Source organism: Lepidochelys kempii, chromosome 3 (assembly GCF_965140285.1).
Source record: "Lepidochelys kempii isolate rLepKem1 chromosome 3, rLepKem1.hap1, whole genome shotgun sequence".
NCBI classification, from domain to species: Eukaryota; Metazoa; Chordata; order Testudines; family Cheloniidae; genus Lepidochelys; species Lepidochelys kempii.
The window spans coordinates 111,445,068-111,466,670 of NC_136382.1; the positions used below are offsets into that span (position 1 = coordinate 111,445,068).

Below are 21,603 nucleotides of genomic sequence, written 5' to 3' on the forward strand. Positions count from 1 at the left end.
TGCCCTATTATCTTCTAGTCAATCAAAATTATAATATCTGCTCTGTAATACCAGACTGCTTATAATTGTAGTATTCACCAGAAGTGTGTCTAGAGTACAGGACTGAGCGCCACGAGTCCCAACTTCCTTCCCCATTCTGACACTGACTTGCTATGTGACAGTGGACAAGTCTACGGCTATGTGGATAAGCACTTCTTGTTTGCATTCAGAAAACAAAATAAGTGGCTTGCCCACTTTCGTTCATCTGTCAAACAAGCTGCTTCACAGGAATGTTGTAAGGCTTAAATAATGTTTAGAATTGTTTCAACATCAGTCAGGTATAAGGTGGTATCAAAATAGAAACCACTATCCTTAAATAGTTTCTCTGAAATTATTTTTAATTGTATTTTGTTATTTATATATTTTTGTTATGCAGTATTAGAATTAAAATTGGTCTTATTCTCAAATTTTCAGTAGCCTGTGAATGTTATTTAACAACTATAACTAGGCTTGGCAGAATTAAATGATAATATCAATGTTTATTTTTAAGCATTTTTTAAATGTTCACAGTAGCACAAAAGTATGGGATTTATGGGTTTTTTTTTTCAATTTTTTATCTATTTATATTTTCACAGTTGTGGGAAATTGGGGGAGTGTCAGACAATTATTTAATGACAGTAGATGCAAAGTTAAAGCTTTATAATAGTTAAAACACAAACTGTCAACTTCATGTCAAGATACACAAAGTAAATATCCTTAAATCAAACTCTAATAAGTTCTTAAGTAACATGTTTCTTATTTTGCCTATCTGTAAATTGAGACTAAATGGAAATATTTTTTCGTTTGTGTGCAAATGGTGAAATTGACATTTACCAATAAAAATCTAATCCTTCCATGCCAACTATAACTGTATGTTTATGCATCCATACATATCGTGTACACATAGAGTATACTAAAGTTAAAGAATGGTTAGAACAGGCATCATAATGAAACTAGCCAGTAGTTTAGTGGCAAGGCAATGCACTGCCACGCAGAAGGTGCAAATTTAGGTCCTAAACGCCAAAAGAGTTTCCTCCATTGCTCTTGAGCAACCTCCTCTGACTGACCTTTCTAGTTAATCAGATCCAGATGTTGAAGTTGACGGGTTGTCCCAATGTCTAACCAATATCAGGGACTGGTGGGAAGGGGCAGTAGCCAACAGTGCCCTTTTCCATTTATGACTTGTTTTTCTAGATGGAGACTCCCCACCCACCCCCACACCCCCCTTCCCCATATCTTTTGTCAACTCCGAGGCTTTTTGCAATGTGTTCTCCAAGGAACAACACTTGAAGACCAGTCAGAAATGTCAGAAAGTACAGAATACAGCTCCCTGCTTCTTCAACAGTACTTCCCTCAGGCAGCATATTACACCTATGCCCCTTGACCTGCACTGGCTTCCCATACATTTCTGGTTGCAATTCAAGGGGCTGGTTTGAATCTATAAAAAGGTTGGGCCTTGCTTATCTTAGAAACTGTTAGACTGCTTGTGCAATACCACAGAAGTTGAAATCAGCTGAGTTATCTGAGCTAGCAGTCCTCAGGTTTACACCTGAGGAAGTTGAGGACAAGGTGTTCTCAGTGAGGGGATCCCTTGTCTCTGAAACTTGTTTTCTCTCTCCCCCAGTCTGAATTTGCTTACCTTCAAGCCACACTGCAATGCCTATCTATTTAGCTAGGCCTTGGGGGGGGGGGCTGCGGGAAGTTAATGAGGAGGGAGATTTAGAGCACTTTGATCTAGTCCTCTTCGACACAGGTCTAGATCAAAGGACAGTAGCAGATTATTAATGCATGTCAGCAGGGGCCACATGAATGGTTAGATTGTTGCAGGCTAGCTGGGGGCAGATTCACACCCCAGCTTGCTGTGAACTAACTGATGTTGAAGACAAGCCCCTAGGCTCTGTGGGAAAAGGCTGACAGTGGGAAGTTAATGAGAAAGGAGAGTTTCAATTTGGGTAGGTTAGGGAAGGTCTTTCATTGGTGAGTTTTGATTTGTATGTGTTTGGAACAAAATTTTGTTCATGTACCATAGCTGGGGATAGGCACGATTTTAAAGACATTTAAATAAATAAGCCCAGCATATACAGATAAGGTTCTGTTCCCATAATGTGGTCATCTTTCTCATTCCTCTCATGCACACACACACTTATTTTTTAAAATAACTACGTTATAAATTGTTTAAAAACTATCTCCTGCATTTAATCTCTCTCCCTGACAGCAGATATCAGTAATGTCATCATACATCTCCAGATGCAGGAGACAAATTGATATGACACCAAACACAGATATACACGGCACACATAAATAAAGTGACTTTTTAAACTATTCTCTAAAGGTTATTTCTATTGTTAAGTAAACAAGAGAACAGATGTAAACAAGTTTAAGATTGTGGCTCACAATAATTAGATAAAGCTCAAATTTCATCAAGCCTTCACTTCAAATGTCCTGGCTCTGGATGATTTTTGTATCACAAATATGGTTTAAATTACTTTTTTGAATTTAATTTATAAATGATTCGCTAAAATTATTGGCTTTTTTTGTACCAGTCATATCCCATTCTTGCTCCCTTAAAATCACTAGCAAAGCACCTATTAACTTAAATGGGGAAGGAGCAGGTCCTTAGTGACCTTTTACAACTACCCCAATCTTGTTCCTTATTTTTAATGAGAACCTGGGTCTTGGATTTTTATGTTTTTTTTTTACTTGCAGTGGAAGGGGTGACTCTTTTGCTCTGTAGCTCATTATTTCTTAGTCCTGTTATTGATGCTGTTGCTCTACAGCAGTGATTCTCAAGTGTGGCCATGGTAGCCGCAGATGGTCACCACAATGCAGCCACATGTGCGGCCACCATAACTTTTGGGGTCCCAGAGCCCCTTCCCTACGCTCTCTGCCGTGTCACTGGCTCGGCTCCCTCCAGCGGCAGCCCAAGTCCATGATGGGCCTGGTGATGTTTCATTATAGTGTAGTAGGGCTGCTGCCTTTGGCTGTGGGAGGGAACCAGCCCTGAAAGAGAGAAGTATTGAACAATTCCTTTTCAAGAACATTTTGAAATAAAAAAAGTTCATTGATATTTACAACAGGTAACTTTAGTGGTATTAGTAGTAGTACATATTATTCTTTAAATTGAAAAGATTTTATTTGCATGACACTTCCAAATAACCACGACTATGTTGTTACTTGTTTAATATTTTAACTGGACAGAACCTTCACTTATATTCTACACTGACTGAAATAACTCCATGGTATTTAAAGTACATATAATGCCCATAAAACCCTGCCTGCCCCTGCCAAATAATGGTGGGGTTCCATGACTAGTCTTGCTCAGTGACTTCCCTATCTCATCTGCTCATTTAAAAATCAAACATTCACTTTTTCCCCAAATTCAACCTGACATTAAAAATCAGGTTATGTTTTTTCTGCCTCTCCAGTTATCACCATTAGTAAAAATATTGCAATCACAGCTCAGCTGAAAATTTCTGGATGTTGTCAGAGGCTTTACAGAACCGTGTTCGCTCTTCCATAGCTTTACTAGTTCACAGAGTGGTAAAAATATGTTTCCCCATCAGATTAAACCAACAGACGTCAAAGATAAACAAGGAGCAGATATTCTGAATAAGAACATTTTTTCATGAAGAAAGGTTACTCACCTCAAGTAACTGGAGTTCTTTGAGATGTGTGGTCCCGCTCAGCACTCACTATGGGTGTGCTCCATGTGCCTGAGACTGAAAGATTTTTCACTAGCAGTGTCCGCTGGTCTATGCCTGTGCCCGCTCATGCTCCAAACTGAGGACAAAAGAGGCGGCACGGCCTGCCTGCCTGCCTCTCCGGTTCTTACTGTATTGTGGATTATAGTAAGGTTCCAAAGCAGAGAGGAAGGAGGGCGAGTCATGGAATACATATAGGGACCACACATCTTGAAGAACTCCAGATACTATAAAGTAAGAAACCTTTCTTTCTTCTTCAAGTGCAGGTCCCTATGAGCATTCACTGTGTGTGACTCACAAACAGTATCACATCGAGGAGGAAGGTGTGAAGAACTATGCTGCATCACAGATCACAGACCCGCTGTTCCAAAGGAAACCTCTGGCTGAAGCTTGCATAAGGGGGTAATGCTTAGTAAAAATACCTACAGAGCCCCATGTGGCCACCTGCAGATCTCTAAGAGAGGAATTCCTTGCAGCAAATCCACAAAGGTAGCTTGTGCTCTGGCACAGTGGACCCTCACACTTTGTGGGGGAGGGGTGACCATTTGTCGTAGCTAACAGGATGCCACCTGAAATGCACACAAGTCTTTGCAATGAAATTGCTTCTCCTTTCATTTGCTCGGCATCACTACATTGCAACGTTAAGGTTGTTTGGGTGCCTTAATTGTGCATTCTCATACTTAACGTATTTGGGTTTCTTTTAAGTATAACCTTAACTGTGAGTTTTCTGGATTTGTTATGCTTAGTTTTGGACAGCTCTGTAAAGTTTTTAACCTTAAATTACTGATCAGTACTCTCACTCTGTGGAAGTTTGCCACTGACTTCAATGAAAGTAGGCTTGAACTCAAAATCTCTCCATTATGCAGACATATCTGATTTTTACCTGCTATGGGGCAGTTAATTTGCATTAAGCTTTACTGAGGGACTGTAAATTTAGCCTTCTGAGTTGTTTCTCTGTGTATGTGAATGGGTCGTTACTTTCTGTTCCACACAAATTCCCATTTGCCACCATATGGTCTAAGTCTCTATCCATCCTTTCAGTACAGATTTCCTCTTTAGCTGCCTGGATTGAACGAGCCCTTGAGAATTCCATTGTTTCTTTTTTACCTGGAATAGTGAATGGCTTGATGGCCAGCAATATTAAAATAGAAGTCAGTTGTGTGCTTCATCTCATCAGTGTGTCCAGAGACTTCGATCCAGTGTCCTATTGGCAGGCAGTAAACTCCATCTACCAAGTTGCTTTCATTGTAGACACAGCAGCGGTCATGATGGGGCCCATTACCTGAAACAGAAGCAGCAACATAACAGCTTGTGAATCAATACTGTTTACATGGAATCAAAGTAGATGTGAATTTAAATATGAATTTAAGGTCTTTGGAACAGGGACTGTGTTGCAGGGTTGCTGGCCTCATAAATGAAGTAGATCTAGCTCTCCTCTGCCAGAACAGGTGCTTCCACTTGCCCAAGTAAGAGGGTTGGGAAGCACCTGATGCTATAAAGAAAAAGGGAGAATCAGAGACAGTGAATCAGAGTCAGGAAGGGCAGATGAGAACTGCCAGAGCCAGAAGGTGTTTCCTGGGGAAAGGCTGAAAGCAAGGAGAGCAGCAAGAGGGGCTTTCACACTGACATCCCAAACCAGAGAGGGGAGGAGGCTGAAGATGGGAGGAGCAGCAGAGGGAGTTGCCTGCTAGCTTTAAGTCAGAGAGCTGGAACCAAGGGCCAGAGAGAGCTGAAGGTAGGGGAACCATTGGAGGGGCTTACTCACTGACATCTCCAGGGCTGGAGCTCTGGACCCAGAGAAATCATGAGAAGCCCATGGGGAGTGACGGATGCTCCCCTGGTAAAGATGCTCTCCCAGCAGAGCAGCTGTGGGGTTCCTCCTGGGAAGAGCAAGGTTGCACTCTTGTTAGAAGACCTATGGTCGCTGTCCTGGTACAAGAACAGGAGAGGATTGACAGAGTCTGGGCATGGCCGAAGGTGCCGGTGCATGGTATGTGGGGCATCCAGGGACAAGATGTCTTGAATTGCAATGACTGCTTGGACTGTGTGTGGGACATGGAATACATCTGAGATTTTGCTGGGGATTCAATGAACTGTGTTTTGGTAATAAACCAGCCCCAAGGGGGAGTGGGGTATTATTTAATCAAGAGAGCCTACATTGGATTTACTGGGAATACTGAAAGGCAAAATTGGGGCAGGTTTGCCTGCTGTGCCGCAGCCTGAAGAAAGGGGACGGTCCAGTGGGGTTGCTCCCATTTACTAAATGTTTGCAGAACACCCAGCATAATACAATTCGTATCACCCAATCTGACTGGCCTTAGGCACAACCACAAAATAAAAGCTTAGCAACCACCATCACTGAAACCTTTTTACAGAAGAAATAATAAGCGCTGTAGAGGATCCCAAATCATCACCAGGATACTTCCAAGCACTTAAAGGTTGCAAAATAGATAGATGAAACCGTTTGTTTTTCAAATGTATGTCTCTTCTCTGCTAATACCTGAGTTCAATGCTCTGCATTTCCCCTGCAACTTTTAAGGACATCGCTAGTACCTAAAAGAAGGCCTCATCTACAATAAGAGACTTTTCCTAAAATTTTCCACTGTTGCTATCGTCAGTTCAGCTCCCCACATGGTAAAGAAATCTAGAATAGACAACGCAGGTTTTAAGTACCATGTTGTGTAGGCCTGCTCTCAGCAGGGTGCTTAAATGCTGGGAGCCCTGTCCACACTTGCACTTCCACTACTGCAGTACAGAGCCACAACAAAAACACAACTTCCTTTCTACATTTACACATTTGTGGTGTTGTCAACTGTTGCAAGGCAAACAGAAAACTCAAGTCTTGACAGATAAAGAGCCTTTCCAGTTCATTGTTATAATGCTTTCACTTGTCATTTTTAAAGGTTAGTGTCAGAAGGCTAAATTATGCCTCTTCCTGCAGGGGGATGCTAGAAAGGGGAGATGGCTAAAAGGACCCAAATCAGGGTTCAACACAATCCAAATTCCAACACTGGAAAGCATACGGAGGTGTACTAGCTAGTTCCGCCAGCAGTGTAAGTGGTCCCAGAAACTGGGTGAGACACAAGAAAGCAGTATGGCAGCTCAAGGAAAAGCAGTGGCTATGTCTGTTATAGGGGTATAACACAGGATGCTCCCCACACCACCCAAGAAGCAGCACAACTTTAAAAGGTACTGGGTCTCCAACGGCTGCTGCTGGGAGTGCATCTTGCCTCAGCCTCACAAGAGGCATAATTAAGCTCCTGTTATGACCATGAGGTGGGAATCTCAAATTGTTGTTTTAAAAAACGCTTTACGTTAGACATACAATATGTGGCTCAATCAGTAATATAAAGCAATAGATAATTCTCTCTCACAAATGCAACAACATTCAAGTAATCATCCTTAAAGTATAAAATCACATACTGATATCCATTTACTTTCTCTGTTATTGGACTGATATAATGACCGATCTGTCACTATCCTTCTGATACAAAGATCAATTCTCAGAACTACAGATCAAATCTACAGTTAAAGAAAGATGAAAACACTGTTTTTTCTATTAAAGAATTAGTATGGAGCATAAGAAAGTTATAAATATAATTAGGGTTTCTATCTTGACGCTTATTTGATGATATTGCACAATCGGCTAGGGTCTAATAAGGTCTAATAACAAACAGAGAATATCTCAGTTCAGTGAAATTGTGTTTTTTAAAAAGTATAATTTATAGGGGCAAAAAAAGGAAAATATTTCAGTAGACTCCCTGCAGCTGTAAAAAATGAGACTGAATAACTAAGAGGTAAGAGGGAACAGAACGGTTGCTTGTGTAGCTAGATAATTAAGCAGATGTACACTACTTTCAAAGTACTAGTGCTTACTGAGTGATGGTGTCTTAATCATGGGGAGTGAACACATATGTGAGACAAATAAATGTTATAGGAAATCTACTGTGAAGAGAGCTCAGGAGAAATACTAATGCAAATGATTAGGATTAACATTGAATAGTTCTTTATTTTCTACATTGCATGCAGAACTTTTTCCCCTAATTATGGGTTATTATTTTAATATAAAATAAGGAATGTAAAAGCACAAGAGAGAAAAACACTTCTCCCTCCCATGTTGCTTAAATATTATATTCCATATGCAACAACACAATGCAATTTCCATTAAAATATGGTAATTCAGACAAGCTTATAGCTTTAAACATTATGACTCTTGTCCTTATGCATATTTTTATTTCATATCTTTCATTGTGTTTGTGCTTTTAAATAATATTTCAAGACAGCAGAGGACATCAAAAGTACCCTCAAAGTAGAAAAACAATGACATTTATGAACACACACAAATAAACCAGCTGAATACATGATGGTTAGGGCTATCATTGGTAAGCAACAGCTTCCTTTTTTTTTTTTTTAAGTTTATTTACAAAACTTATTTAAACTGGAAGGTTAATGGCCCCAGTCCTGCAAACGTGGAACAACTTTCCTGTATAACGACTACTAGTGATCCAATAAAGGTAACAGAACTTAGCCTGAAACTTGCATCAAACCTACTCAGGATAACTTTCTGAAGTCCATTTTTACAATGTGAACAACTCTAAATAAAACATTTTTCTTTAGAAATTCCAAAACATTCCTTTGACATTCTGAAGAATTTATACATATAAAGCATATAATGTTACATTCATTAAAATAAATAAATGATTACTAACTACTGTCCACTAAATAGCCACATTGATTGCCTTCTTCAACAGCTTCGGCCGTCCTTCTCAATGCTTACTTTTCTCATCTTATCACTCTTCTTCACCGATTCATCCTAACTCTCCATATCACTATATCATTTCCCTCCCCACCCCTCTCCTGCTCCAGTTTACTCTACAACCTTTACTCTTCTTTCATATTAACTGAGTCATGCCTTCCCTCCCCAAGTCTAACACCACATTCCAGCTCTTCCTCTTGCGCTCTTTTCCCTCACCTCTGGCAATATCTGCTCCAACTCTACACTGGCCTTTTCACTTTCCTCCTTTCTCCCTCTTGCTCTTATTCCTCCCCCTTTCTCCATTGAATTCTGCGCCATTACACAATGCAGAATTCGCACAAAGTTAATGTTCCCCACAGAATTTTATTTTTGTATTTTTATTTTTTCATGCAGAATTTGCTACTGCTCTCCCCGCCCCCCATAGAAGGATGGAGTTGGCACTGCTGAAGAGTGAGGAAGAGGATGCAGGTGTGGGACAGCATTGCCAGTGCCAGGCACGAGACATGGAGGTGGTGGGCACCCAAGAGCTTGGAGGCGGCAGCTGTGGCTGCTGTTGCTCAGGCTCATCCCAGCTGTGCTGGAGGCTCCCATGGGCACAAAAGACATCCGGTGAGGAGGGGAATCTGGCTGGCAGGGGAGAGGAGCTGTGCCCTGCGGCTTGGCTCCCCCTCCTCAGGGGGACACTGTCAGGCAGAGGAAATGGGCACCAGGGCACATCCAACACGGTGATTGGGCGCAAGCTGTGCTCCTCAGGCCGCTTTCCTGAGGGCACCAGGCAGCTGGGTGTATGATTCCTTCTCCCCCAGGGACAGTGTGGGTCTCTGAGAGGCTGTGGAACAGCTTGGCCACTGTCTGCCTCCACCTTCGCATGGGCTAACGGCCAGGGAGCCCTTCAAGCTGAGAACTCACTCCCCTGCCTCAAAACGCAACTTAAGGGGCACTAGGAAGTGGTCCAATGTCAGCTTTCCAAGGTGTTGGGCACCCACAACCCCCATCACACACAGCGGGTGGGAATCAGTACACGTAGCCACCTGCGTTTGGACATTTTGCTCTCAGTCTCCTATTCCCTTTATGCTCTCTTTTTGTCCCATTCCCTCAATTAAAAACAAACAGTCTTAATTAGTTAAAGGTACGAGTATAAGGAAGTCCGATTTCCTGGACTCACAATGCTAAGTATCCTTAGCACTATAAAAAAGTTAAAAAAGTTAATATGCTCAATGGGCTTTAACATTGTCCCCTAAAAGACCGCACAGCATTCTGCAGAGGTACAGAAATATCATTGTCCATTTTAAATACTGGGAAACAAGAACACAGAAAGCTTAAGTGACCTCCTGCCCAAGGTCACACAGCAAGTGAGTGTCCCCAGAGAGAACCCTGGAGTTCCTGGTTCCTAGCTTGGTGCTCATTTAACAAGACTGCATTTGCCTCAAAGTCTTTGCTTTTCTTTTACCAAGCACTGAGATTGGCTTCCATAGAGTTTATCTTCTGAGGGAAACAGGCATAGAGGAAATTTTTTCTTGGATTGTAAACTTTGTGCACCAGTTTTGACCATTAATTTACTCAAAGTGACTTAGAGATAATGGACAATGAACTTTGGCCATTTGAACAACATTTTCTGAACCATACTCTGATCACAGTGAAAATCTACTTATGAGGCCTCCACTATAAAGCTTCACTGATAATACAGATTATTTTACTTCATTTTATTTTCTTTAATAGTCTTGAGATCATTTTTACATTTTATATTTGATTATTTTGAGGAGATCCTCATGAAATTCTTTTGTTAAATATTTTTTGTGGTATTTTTGATTTTTGTGTTATTTCAGTTTATTCACCTGGGTGGGTGGGTCTGCTTCCCATGCAGATTGGGGTGGGAGGCCCTGCACTCACCCTGCTCTGCTGGTTGAGTACAGTTTCAGACTCGGGGCTGCATCTTGAATCTTTTTTGTTGTCTGTATTATTACAGACATATTTGCTGACAGGTATTTTGAAATAAATTATCAAAATAATTGAAACTAGCATGATTATAGTGTGTTATTTTGACAAATAAAATATGCAGAATTTTGAAGAATTTTAAAATATTGTGCACAGAATTTTTAGACACAGAATTCCCCCAGGAGTAACCCCTCTGTCTCTCTTTAGTGCAGTCTGGAGTTGCTCAAGTTCCTTTTATTTTCCTGTTCCCTTTGGGGCTCCTGCTTTATTCTTTAGCAAGCAGACACAACCTGTGATGTTGCTCTCTCTCACTTCCTCCATCTTTCCTCTTACTGGCTTTCCCCCTACATGGCAGCCACTCAAAGGAGAAGGCAGCAACAGAAGCAATATTCCCATTCATCATGCTCTCAATATCAGAAGCACTGGCTTCCTGCTCTCCCATTTCTAACTCTTTTCCCTCCTTCCCCTTGAGGTTTATACCATCTGCTGACTAACTTTCCCCTGTCTCCTCATCCTACTTCCTCTTTAGCTTGGATTCCTGGTCCTCCTTTTCCTCTCTTCCCAATCCTCCATCTTAATTCTTGATGACTTCAACCGCCATGTTAATGATCCTTTCAACTTTGCCATCATTCACTTCCTTTCCCACATGGCACTGGATCTACAACCATACACAAAACTGTAGCCACTCCTTCAACTTATAAAAAGAAAAGGAGTACTTGTGGCACCTTAGAGACTAACAAATTTATTTGAGCATAAGCTTTCGTGAGCTACAGCTTATAGTCTTCATTAGGCATTGATCCTTCTCTTTTGTCACTTCCAAGTAGCTTCCTTTCTCCGATCACTATTTATCATTGAAAGAGATGGAGGAGTAAACAATCAAATAAAAAAGAAGCAAGTTTTCATTTGGGTTTTATTTTTTAAACAAACACCTTCCATTCATATAGTGCATTTCATTCAAAATTACACCAATTATTTTAGTCGCAATTTTTCATGCACACCATACACACGTCAGTCATTCCACCCCCCGTTGAAATACAGCAACAACATACAGTGCACAGCAAGACAACAATTTGAAACAGGAAGGGAAGAAAACTACCATATCCAATTGAAACCAAAGCCAAGAAAGTAGGGTAGGTGGAATGAAGTTACCCAATCAATATTGAGCCAGGACACTGAGGTTTACATCCCTCAGGGTCATTACAATTACATATAAAAATTGCCATGAGACCTTAATTATTGCGAGTGATCAGGATTGCACCTGTAAGTCTAATCCAAAAGATGCCACCTCCCCCAGAAGTACCTCCTAAAACATGCTTGTTTCACAAGATAAGTACAGAATACAAGGTCAAGGGGGTATATATAAAACAAAAAACTACTGAATCAGTTTATATGACGTCTTTACTTTCACAAATTATTGGGCTGCCTCAAATTATTTAGATACTGTAAAGTGGCAATGCAAGGAAAAAGTTCTAGCTACACAGCTACATAAACAAGTTTGAAGAAGTGAGATAGCAATTTATAATTCATAAACTACTTTTAATAGCATTTAGCATTCATGTCTCTTATTATTGAAATGGCTCTGGAGGAGCTGTGGCCCCATAGGAAGCAGAACTGCTGACACATTCTGTTGGACTTTGTCACAAATAGCTCTACTTGGTGAAAAACCCACAACTAGAAGATGTATCTGGCTACAACTGGTGAAGAAACCACTTGTGGTGATTCAAACCATCTGCTCAGGTGGCCTGCTAAGTCATTCTGTACACCCCACACATAAGAAGCTTCTAGATCTACTGAGCTGGCAATACAGAGCTCCCTGAGTTGGGCTTCTTTGTGACAGAGTGGGGAAGAGTGGGCTCCCCGCTGCTTGTTGAGGTAAAACATTGCTGTTAAGTTGTCTGTGAAGACTAACAGCCTGCTTCCCCTGATCTGCAATAGAAATACTTGGCACAGCTTTCAGTTCTCTGGCACTGATGTGTAAAGCTAAGTTCTCTGAAGACCAGAGACCCAGCAGAGAACTAAAATGGGCTCCCCATCCAAGGACCGAAGCATCTGGCCCTAGCATGAAAGCTGGTTGTGGGTGGACAAATGGAATGCCTATCTAGGGATTTGAGAACATGGGAGGGCATTCTTACCACAGAGTCCAATTGATGGCAGCTTGGTGGGTAAACAGATGCCAGCCAGCCCAACAGAGTTCTGAGCCACAGTCTGACGTAGTGAACCACATAGGTGCAAGAGGCCATGTGACCCAGAAGCCTCAAACAGTTTGGTGCTGTTGTGACCAGCAGACCTATGACAATTGATCGAATTGCCTGGAACATGGAAGAAAGGCCCTGGCTTGAGATGATTCCAGTGCAGCCCCTATAAACTCTATCCTCTGGACTGGAAAGAGAGGATATTTTTGTGTGTTGATTAACTTTCCCAGATCATTGACTGGATCAGGGCAATGCTATGCACTTGCTATTTAGACCAGCCTTTGACAAGCCAGTCATCTAAATAGGGATAAACCTACACTCCTGATCTTAGAAGGAATGCAGCCACTACTGCCATGACTGAGAGCTGCTGACGGGGTAAGAGGTAACTTAGTCACAGTTTATAAGTACCTACACAGGGAACAAATATTTAATAATGGGCTCGTCAATCTAGCAGACCTAAGGTATAACAGAATCCAGTAGCTGGAAGTTGTAGCTAGACAAATTTAGACTGGAAATAAGGCATAAGTTTTTAATTGTGAGGTGCGATTGGGTCAGGCCAGATGGCTACAGGAGAGTAACAGAAGGCAGATATATTAGCCCCAGGTTAAGTAGGTCCCTTTTCCCTGGGTAAGGTAACAGGGTAGGTTCCAGAACAATCAGGAACCTTCTGGAGACAATTAAGACCGGCTGATTAGAACACCTGCAGCCAATCAAGAAGCTGCTAGAATCAATTAAGGTAGGCTAATCAGGGCACCTGGGTTTTAAAAAGGCGCTCACTTCAGTTTGTGGTGTGCGTGTGAGCAGTTGGGAGCAAGAGGCACTAGGAGCTGAGAGTGTACAAGCATTATCAGACACCAGGAAGAAGGTCCTATGGTGAGGATAAAGAAGGTGTTGGGAGAAGGCCATGGGGAAGCAGCCCAGGGAATTGTAGCTGTTGCACAGCTGTTCCCGGAGGCACTCTAGACAGCCGCATTCCACAGGGCCCTGGGCTGGAACCCGGAGTAGAGGGCGGGCCCGGGTTCCCCCCAAACCTCCCAACTCCAGGTCAGACACAGGAGTCGTCGACCTGGACTGTGGGTTCAGAAGAACGGCCAAGCTGAGGGCTGCCGTGAAGCTCCAAGGTGAGCAAATCTGCCAATAAGCGCAAGACCCACCAAGGTAGAGGAGGAACTTTGTCACAGAGGGTAATTAACTACTGGAATAATTTACCAATGATTGTGATGGATTCTCTATCACTGGCAATTTTTTAAATCAAGATTTAATTTTTTTCTAAAAGATCTGCTCTAGATATTATTTTGCGGGGGTTCTGTGGCCTGTGTTTACAAGAAGTCAGTCTAGACGATCACAGTGGTCCCTTCTGGCCTTGGAAACTATGAATAATCACAAAGTCAGTATTATGCAATTTAAAGTTCCTGCATGTTTTAATCCCCAGCATTTGTTTTTCACCGTTTTTCCCTTCTACAACCAGTGTTAAAAAAAATTACATCAACGTTTACACTCACCCTTCTATCCTTAGGGTAAAACAAACACAAATACCCTGTGGAAAAAATGCCACACACAACTAAAAGGATAGATTTTTTAAAAGCTCAGACCACTTTATAAATGGATCTTTTTCTTTAACCTTGATCGTATTGATTTTTTTCCCTGGGAACAAATGTTGGTTTAATTTTTGAGAAGAAGGCAAACTTAAAAAAAGTTATGAAATAAAACCCAGCCTGTAAAATGCTCTTCCAGTATTTAATCCATCTACAGACCTCTCTAACCAGTCACATATGCCTTTCTAATTAAAGAACAAAGAATCTGGATGAGTTTATGAGCAGATAAAGGTTTGACTAACATACATCCTCCCTAAGCCCCACTGTGCTGCCGACCAGGAGCCGCCTGCGTTAAGTGCTTCCCGGACAGAGCTTGCACCTCTCATCCACTCCCAAACCCCAATATTCTTCCCCAGCCCAGAGCCCCCTCCTGCACCCAAACTCTCTCCCAGACCCGTCACTCCCTCCTGCACCCAAACTCCCTCCCAGAGCCCATATCCCTCACCCTCTTCTGCACCCCAACACTCTGCACCAGCCCAGAGCCCCCTCCTGCACCAAATGCCCTCCCAGAGCCCTCACCCCCTCCTGCACCCCAAGCCCCTGCCCCAGGCTCAGCCCAGAGCCCCCTCCCACACACCAACCCCCTGCCCCAGCCTGGTGAAAGTGAGTGAGGGTGAGGGACAGTGAGCAACGGAGGAAGGGGGAGAAACGGAGTGAGTGGGGCAGGGCAGATCCTGGGTTGATCTTAAATTCAGAAAGTGATCTTGTACAAAAAAGGTTGGAGACCACTGCATTACAATGATGAAAACCCTCAAAGTTCTATTTTGGGCCTAATTCATTGTGTTATCTGTATGTTCTACCCTATGGTGTCTATCAGCAGTTACTACAATTGGACTTCCACTGATACACATACAGTTCTCAAAATTTACTTATCCTTTACACCAGAGCCTGTTATGAAAGTCTCCCTGCTGCCTAATTGTTTGAGTGAAATTCAATCTTAGATGGCTTGGAATAAGCTCTGCCTCAACACAACCAAGACTGAATTGCTATTGATTTCTATAAGATAGAGGTATGGGAAGGTTGAACTTCCATCACCTGAATTTAGATGGGTCAGATATTTTGGCAGTTGATCCTGTAGGAATTCTTAGGGTCACTTCAGACTCATGTCTTTCTGATGTCAACATATGAAAATTTAAATCAATGAAAATTCAGATGTGGTTTTGATTTCACACAGCTGATGAATGTTGCCAAGATAAAACACTTGCTTTCTACATCTCATACAGAGATTCTAATTCCTGAGTTGAATAGAGTGTCTTAATTATTATGCTTTTTAATGCTGTCCTTCCTGCTGTTTCTATACAGTCTTTCCAATAGGTTCAGAAGCAGCAGCTAGCTTTTACACACTGGTTAAGTATGATGACAGTATTATTCATTTCCCACACATACTGCACTTCTAGATCAGTAGTTTGTTTAAATACATCTCTTTTCATAAGCTAGTACCATGTGATTAGTTTGAACTAACCACACAGTACATCCTGGCATGATCTTTTACAGGAAAGATAAAGAGAATTTGGGCTTGGGACTTTTGAGATGACAAAAGAATGAAATTAACAAATTTCCTGTCACTTGAGGGACTTCAGAGAGTAAAAGTCATGTCAATTTCAATCCTTTACTGACTTATAAGAGATATCAGTAAAGTACAAGGATGGTATAGTGTGCACATTTGTATCATACACACTTAGTAATGTTTGTTTTTTGACCATCTTTGAGGTAGAATGTTAAGTCTGTTGCAGCACTCTGTTTACAGACCTGATATTTTATCAGGGGGATAAGTTATAATAGTAAATGTTACTCAGGGGTACACTGGGTTTAGGACTGAATCCCGTCAATCGTGATAGCCTCCTTTTTAAGGATAAATTTAAACAATCACCACCACTACCACCTGGAATCAGAACTTAAAGACTTACAAGACATACTGATATATAGTAAACTGATATGAAGCAATCAATGAAAATTAGTTCCCAACCATGTCATAACTAAGTCACAGTGATATTTTAGGTGAACAAGATAAAACACTATATGCTATTGTAAGCTGACAATGTGGTTGCACAGATTTACTGAGAAATAGTGTTTAAATGCAGTCACATAAAAAAAGGAAAGTATGAGGCTGATTTCAAATTGATTCCTATTTACTCATATCAACAATGTTTCCTCACACCTGAAAGGCATTAATATTGCTAACATGTTCTCTCTCTGAACAAAGCAATGGGTTCTCAGTAAATCATTGTACATTACACAATTAGTCAACATCAATATCCAGTTATACTTAATATTCCACCCCTTACATTACTCATTTAACAATAAGTTTGGTGTGGGAGGAGAGAATAAAGTCCTACATTGCCTTAAAAAACAAAATGAATTATGCTATTAATTAAACTTCTATGTAGCTGCCTTCTGCAAGGATTGAGGAGGTATTTGTTATAGACAAGTAAAATAGTGACACCTAGTGGAAGTATTCAGAGTAACAGCCGTGTTAATGGAAGTAATAATCAATCACTAAGTAAAACATCTATATAGAAACTTCTCAACCCAGTCCATCACAAGGATTGAGAAGTTCATTTTTTATTTTTAATTTACAGCTATTTTCCCCCACCCAGGGGATCAACACATTAGTTTGGGGGTAGGAGGAGATATGCATTTCACCAGAAAGGAATAATAGGGCAGGGAAGGAAGAATTATTTGCCTGAAATTCTGCATCCGATGAAGTGAGCTGTAGCTCACGAAAGCTTATGCTGAAATAAATTGGTTCGTCTCTAAGGTGCCACAAGTACTCCTTTTCTTTTTGCAAATACAGACTAACATGGCTGTTACTCTGAAATCTGCTTCCTTAGAGATATCATGAAGGATTCTTACTTGTGCTCTACTGCTGCCCTCAAGGATTAAAATAAAAGGAGATTTTAAGACACAAATGGCAATTAGGCATCTAACTGCCATTCACTTCTTTGAAAAGTCTCCCCCTTTCAGAGTTCTACTAGCCTTCTGCTACAGCACTGAGAGAAGAAGAAACCTGCACAAACTGTAGATTTAAATAAAATGTCATGATCTAGAGTCACTAATGACAGGTTGCAGAGTAACAGCCGTGTTAGTCTGTATTCGCAAAAAGAAAAGGAGTACTTGTGGCACCTTCATCGGATGAAGTGAGCTGTAGCTCACGAAAGCTTATGCTGAAATAAATTGGTTAGTCTCTAAGGTGCCACAAGTACTCCTTAGAGTCACTAAATTCAACTGTTAACACAATGCCATGAGTAAATTAATGAGAAGCTCTTTATAAACAGCACACACCCAGAGTTCTGCAAGCTCAGAAAGAATCCCAGAGGTCACACCTTCGCACATCTTCTTTTGTAACATTCAATCAGCCATGACAGCATGTGTGCTGATCCCTCACAGCCAAGAGTGAAGACCACCTGCCCCAAGCAGTGTTTATTTTCTTTTTTGAGTGGGCAAAAATTGGAGGGGAGCTACAAAAATCAATAAAATAATAGAAGGTAAAGAAGAGGAAAGATGGGAATGAAAAAGTTGAAAAGGAAAGAAGAGGTCATGAAAGAAAAGCACATGGCAACCATATAACAGGGAGAAGTTAAAGAGGATTCACCAGTCCATCACAAGGGAGACTACAGTAAGTTCGGGAACCATTTCTTGATGTAGTCATTTGCTTAAATACTGAAAAGAAAAGAAAACCAAAACTAGTCTTTGAAAATGTTTTTGGCATACTGCAATTTTATCTAGAAGTTACCCATTAACCCAAAATGGAACGGAAAGCAAATCCCTACATGATGACTGGTTGAGGGACATAATTAGGCTATCCAAATGTAGTGACTTGTACTATGGCCAGGGCTTGAGCAACTTAACAAGACACCTACTAAGAAGTGGACACAAAATATTGGGAACCACAACAACAGGATCCAGAGAAAAAGTAGAGCACTAATCACAAGAGCACTCCCTACTTGGGACTGATCATTCATACGGAGTAAGATAGGGAGCAGAGGACTGATAAGAGATATGGACTAAACACACCTACAAGTGGGAAGCAAGAAGTCTCACTGGAGTCTGAAGAAGAACAACAATTAAATCCACAGGCATGGCTGTTCTCAGTGTTTTTAAAGCATCCAGCATGTAGGCACTAACACCAGCATCTTGACACTTAACCAATTAGTTTAATGTGAAAGAGTACACTTCTCTTCAGTAGCCAACAGAGCTGAGTTTTAAAAGCTGAAGAATCCACTACCATTTATGGAGAGTTTTTTATTACATACTGACAGAAGTAGTAGTATGTTTTAATGGAAGGAGCTAAAGCATAGGTCTGAAAGTTGCCAACCCTGCTTGATCGTTCCTGCGCTAGAAAAAAAAAAGTGTGCTCACCATAAATATGGTTTGCTTTATTTAAGCTGTAATGTGCCATATGACCACTACTATTTTCAGACCATTAAATGCTCAAGCGACTTGAAAATTATGAATATATTTTACTTCAGTTATTTTTCCCCACTATTTATATCAATTTATTAGCCAGCACTAACTGTATGTCTAACTGAAATTACAAAACTTTTTGAACTGCTTTCAGAAGATGTACATCTCCCAAGCGAGAAAAATCCAACTTCAGTTGCCTAACCCAACTTGGCAGGGGCTGGGATGATGCAGAGGCAGCAGACTCGGCCCCAAGCTTTGTAGCATAATTGTTTTTAAATTGAATTGTTTTTCAAGATTTGCCATAAGGCATCAGCTGTTCCTGAAAGCAAGAAAAATGAGAGATCGTCAAGATTTCATTTGGAATCCAGAGAATCCCTAGAAAACAAAAGTGGGAAGATTAATGTGAACAACATTAATTATTTTGGGGAAAATAAAATGTGTTTAAGTGCTTTGAGTGTATATTATGTCATTTTATAGTAAACACACCCTGCCCATTCTCTACTGTTTAAATAAGTGAATTCACTGAAAAAAACCTGTATTAGTATGATTTTAAGACTGAGGCTATAAACACAAATACGACTGTTTGTGGTAGCAGCCACAATATGCTGGCACTTTACAAATAGAAAAGGGCACAATCCCTGCTCTGAGGAGCTTACGATACAAAGGCAGACAAACAGTGTAGAAGCTGTATAGGATACATAGTTATGGGCAAATATATTATATATAAATAAATTTATATTAAACTTTTTCCAAACTACCCCTCAAGCTTATCATGGTCAGCCATCAATTTTTCCATAAGCATCTTGCCAGAGATGTATCTTCAGGAGGGACTTGAACACAGAGAGGGTAAGGGCCATAACAAGCAAGCTCAGCCAAGTAATATACCTGCAGTAGCCTTCCTTTGGCCATGATGCATATAGATTTGTGGTCTAAGCACAAATCTATCTAATTCTAGCTTTGATGCTGGCTGTCTCACTGGCTTGGAAGAACCATGATCTCTCTGCCTCAGTTTCTTCATCTGTAAAATAGTGATACCTACTTATCCTGCAGGAATATTTATGAGGATTAGTTATCTTTGTAATATACTTTGAAGATGTAAATATGTATTATACACAGTATTTTTGATGTATATTTTAAGGAACATTATCAGATTAAAATCCTATTTCAAAATAGTTTTCTTACTTAAAGCTGTCAATGTGTAACAACTAAGCATTACGTCATAATTGATGTGATATAACATGTTACACACACAACTGGATGGAAATCCCTTTAGTTGCATAGGAGTGCCTACGCCCAGATATTTGTAACAAATATAATTCTGCCTACTCCTATAGCACCTCCACTATTGATTGTGAGTATGCCTTCAGAGGTGCAGATATTCTAATAACTGTGTTATAAATGTTTTCCTGAGGATTGGTTCGTTTTCACCTTAAACACAGATGGTACTGACCATCCGACACGTTGATTTATATTTTATAAACCTTTTTTTTAAAGAAAAGAATCCAGATGTTTTCAAACTGTAATTTTTACAATCGAATACAGAGGATCACAGGCATAATAGTCAAAGTTTTTAATTGATCCATCTTTGACAGTGTCTTGCCGTCCTTTTTTTAAATATTGGAAGGGGAAAACCTCTTGTTAAGCTCCCTTCTACACTTATAATCAAGAACAATGATATCCAGGAATCTGAGAGTTAAAGATCTAACTATTTTTGGTGACTGAGAACAGAGGAACCACTCAGATGAGTACCATAAAACCTCAGCAGTACGCTGACAATCCACAGGCTGTTTTCTTCCTTTGCAGCCAGGCAGGAAGTTCAAATTGCTGAATACTCACAATGATAAAGAATAAAATTCCATACAGGTTAGTCCTGAAGGAATATTTATGGCAAAATTAGAATATACTCAGTACACCACCCATTAAACAAGCACCCACAGATTAACAGAAGCTTTTATATTGTGATATGTCTGAACTGGACAGCAACTGGGCCTCCATGGTTACATGTAAATTGGTTCAAAACATTTTCACAATGTAAAAGAGAAAGGGGAGAAACATTTCCCAATAAGTACAGGTTAGCCTCACTGCAGCTAAATTCTATGGGGAAGCTGAATGATGTTTTAACAACACAAAAGGGGTTTTCACTCACTCTAGCTAAACTGGGCTCTTCTGACCAAAATCAGTCACCCAAAAGCCTCACTTGCACATTTCTTGCATGTGCCCTGGGTCCTATCCTGATTATTAGCAGTCAATCATTGTAAGAGTATCTGACACAATTTGTGATAAAGTTGCCCTCACGTTCCTAGCTTCTCTTCTCATTCAAGCTACAGAATAATAACTTCAGACTGACACCAAAGCAAGTTTGAAACACTTATCTTTATTGCTGCTCATATACTGTGTAACCTTAGAGTGGAAGTCTGCCAGGACTTCCTACACACCTTCATTACACACCATCATTGATAAGGTAACGTGTTATTTTGGACATTGCCCCTTCTAGAAAAGGGCCTCATTTACTGCTCCTTTGGATGGATGAGAGATTTTGATTTCGTAAGTTCACCTTTCCTGGACTTCTGCAAAAGAAAGAAATTGTCAAAACAGGCTGAGTATGTCTAATTCAGTTGTCATATATAACAAATTTCATTAGTCACATGTCCTAAGTATATCATAACATCACATGATGTTTTCAAAGACACAGATTGTTAGCTGTATATTCTTTTTAAATTTATTTTGCTTTCCTTTGTATGTAATTATGGCATGTCTTCCTCCATAACCTGTATGTGCAGACGACTGAAATTTTATATGTATCCTCCCTAATGTGCGAAGCACAGCTGTATGGTCACTTGCTTTGTCTGTGCACAGAATTAAACTTTAGTAGTAGTCGTTTATACATTTTAAAATACAAGTGGCTCCTTATTTAAAAAGATAATATCCTTTAATTCATCTTTTCCCCCTTACACTAAGTCTCAAGCGCCCATCGCTGAGGAGGCACAGAATCGGATCTTTAG

At 40.5% G+C, this 21,603-nt stretch overlaps 1 protein-coding gene across 2 annotated transcripts in view; it reads right to left on the reverse strand.

Moving 5' to 3' along the window:
* The window catches only part of EPM2A (EPM2A glucan phosphatase, laforin), a 50,710-nt gene that overhangs the window by 26,526 nt on the left and 2,581 nt on the right, over window positions 1–21,603 (reverse strand). For both annotated transcript variants that reach the window (XM_073337536.2, XM_073337537.1), the window contains exon 2: window positions 4,827–5,001. In XM_073337536.2, coding sequence (XP_073193637.1) covers window positions 4,827–5,001 — 175 coding nt within the window. The remainder of the gene's footprint in view (window positions 1–4,826; window positions 5,002–21,603) is intronic.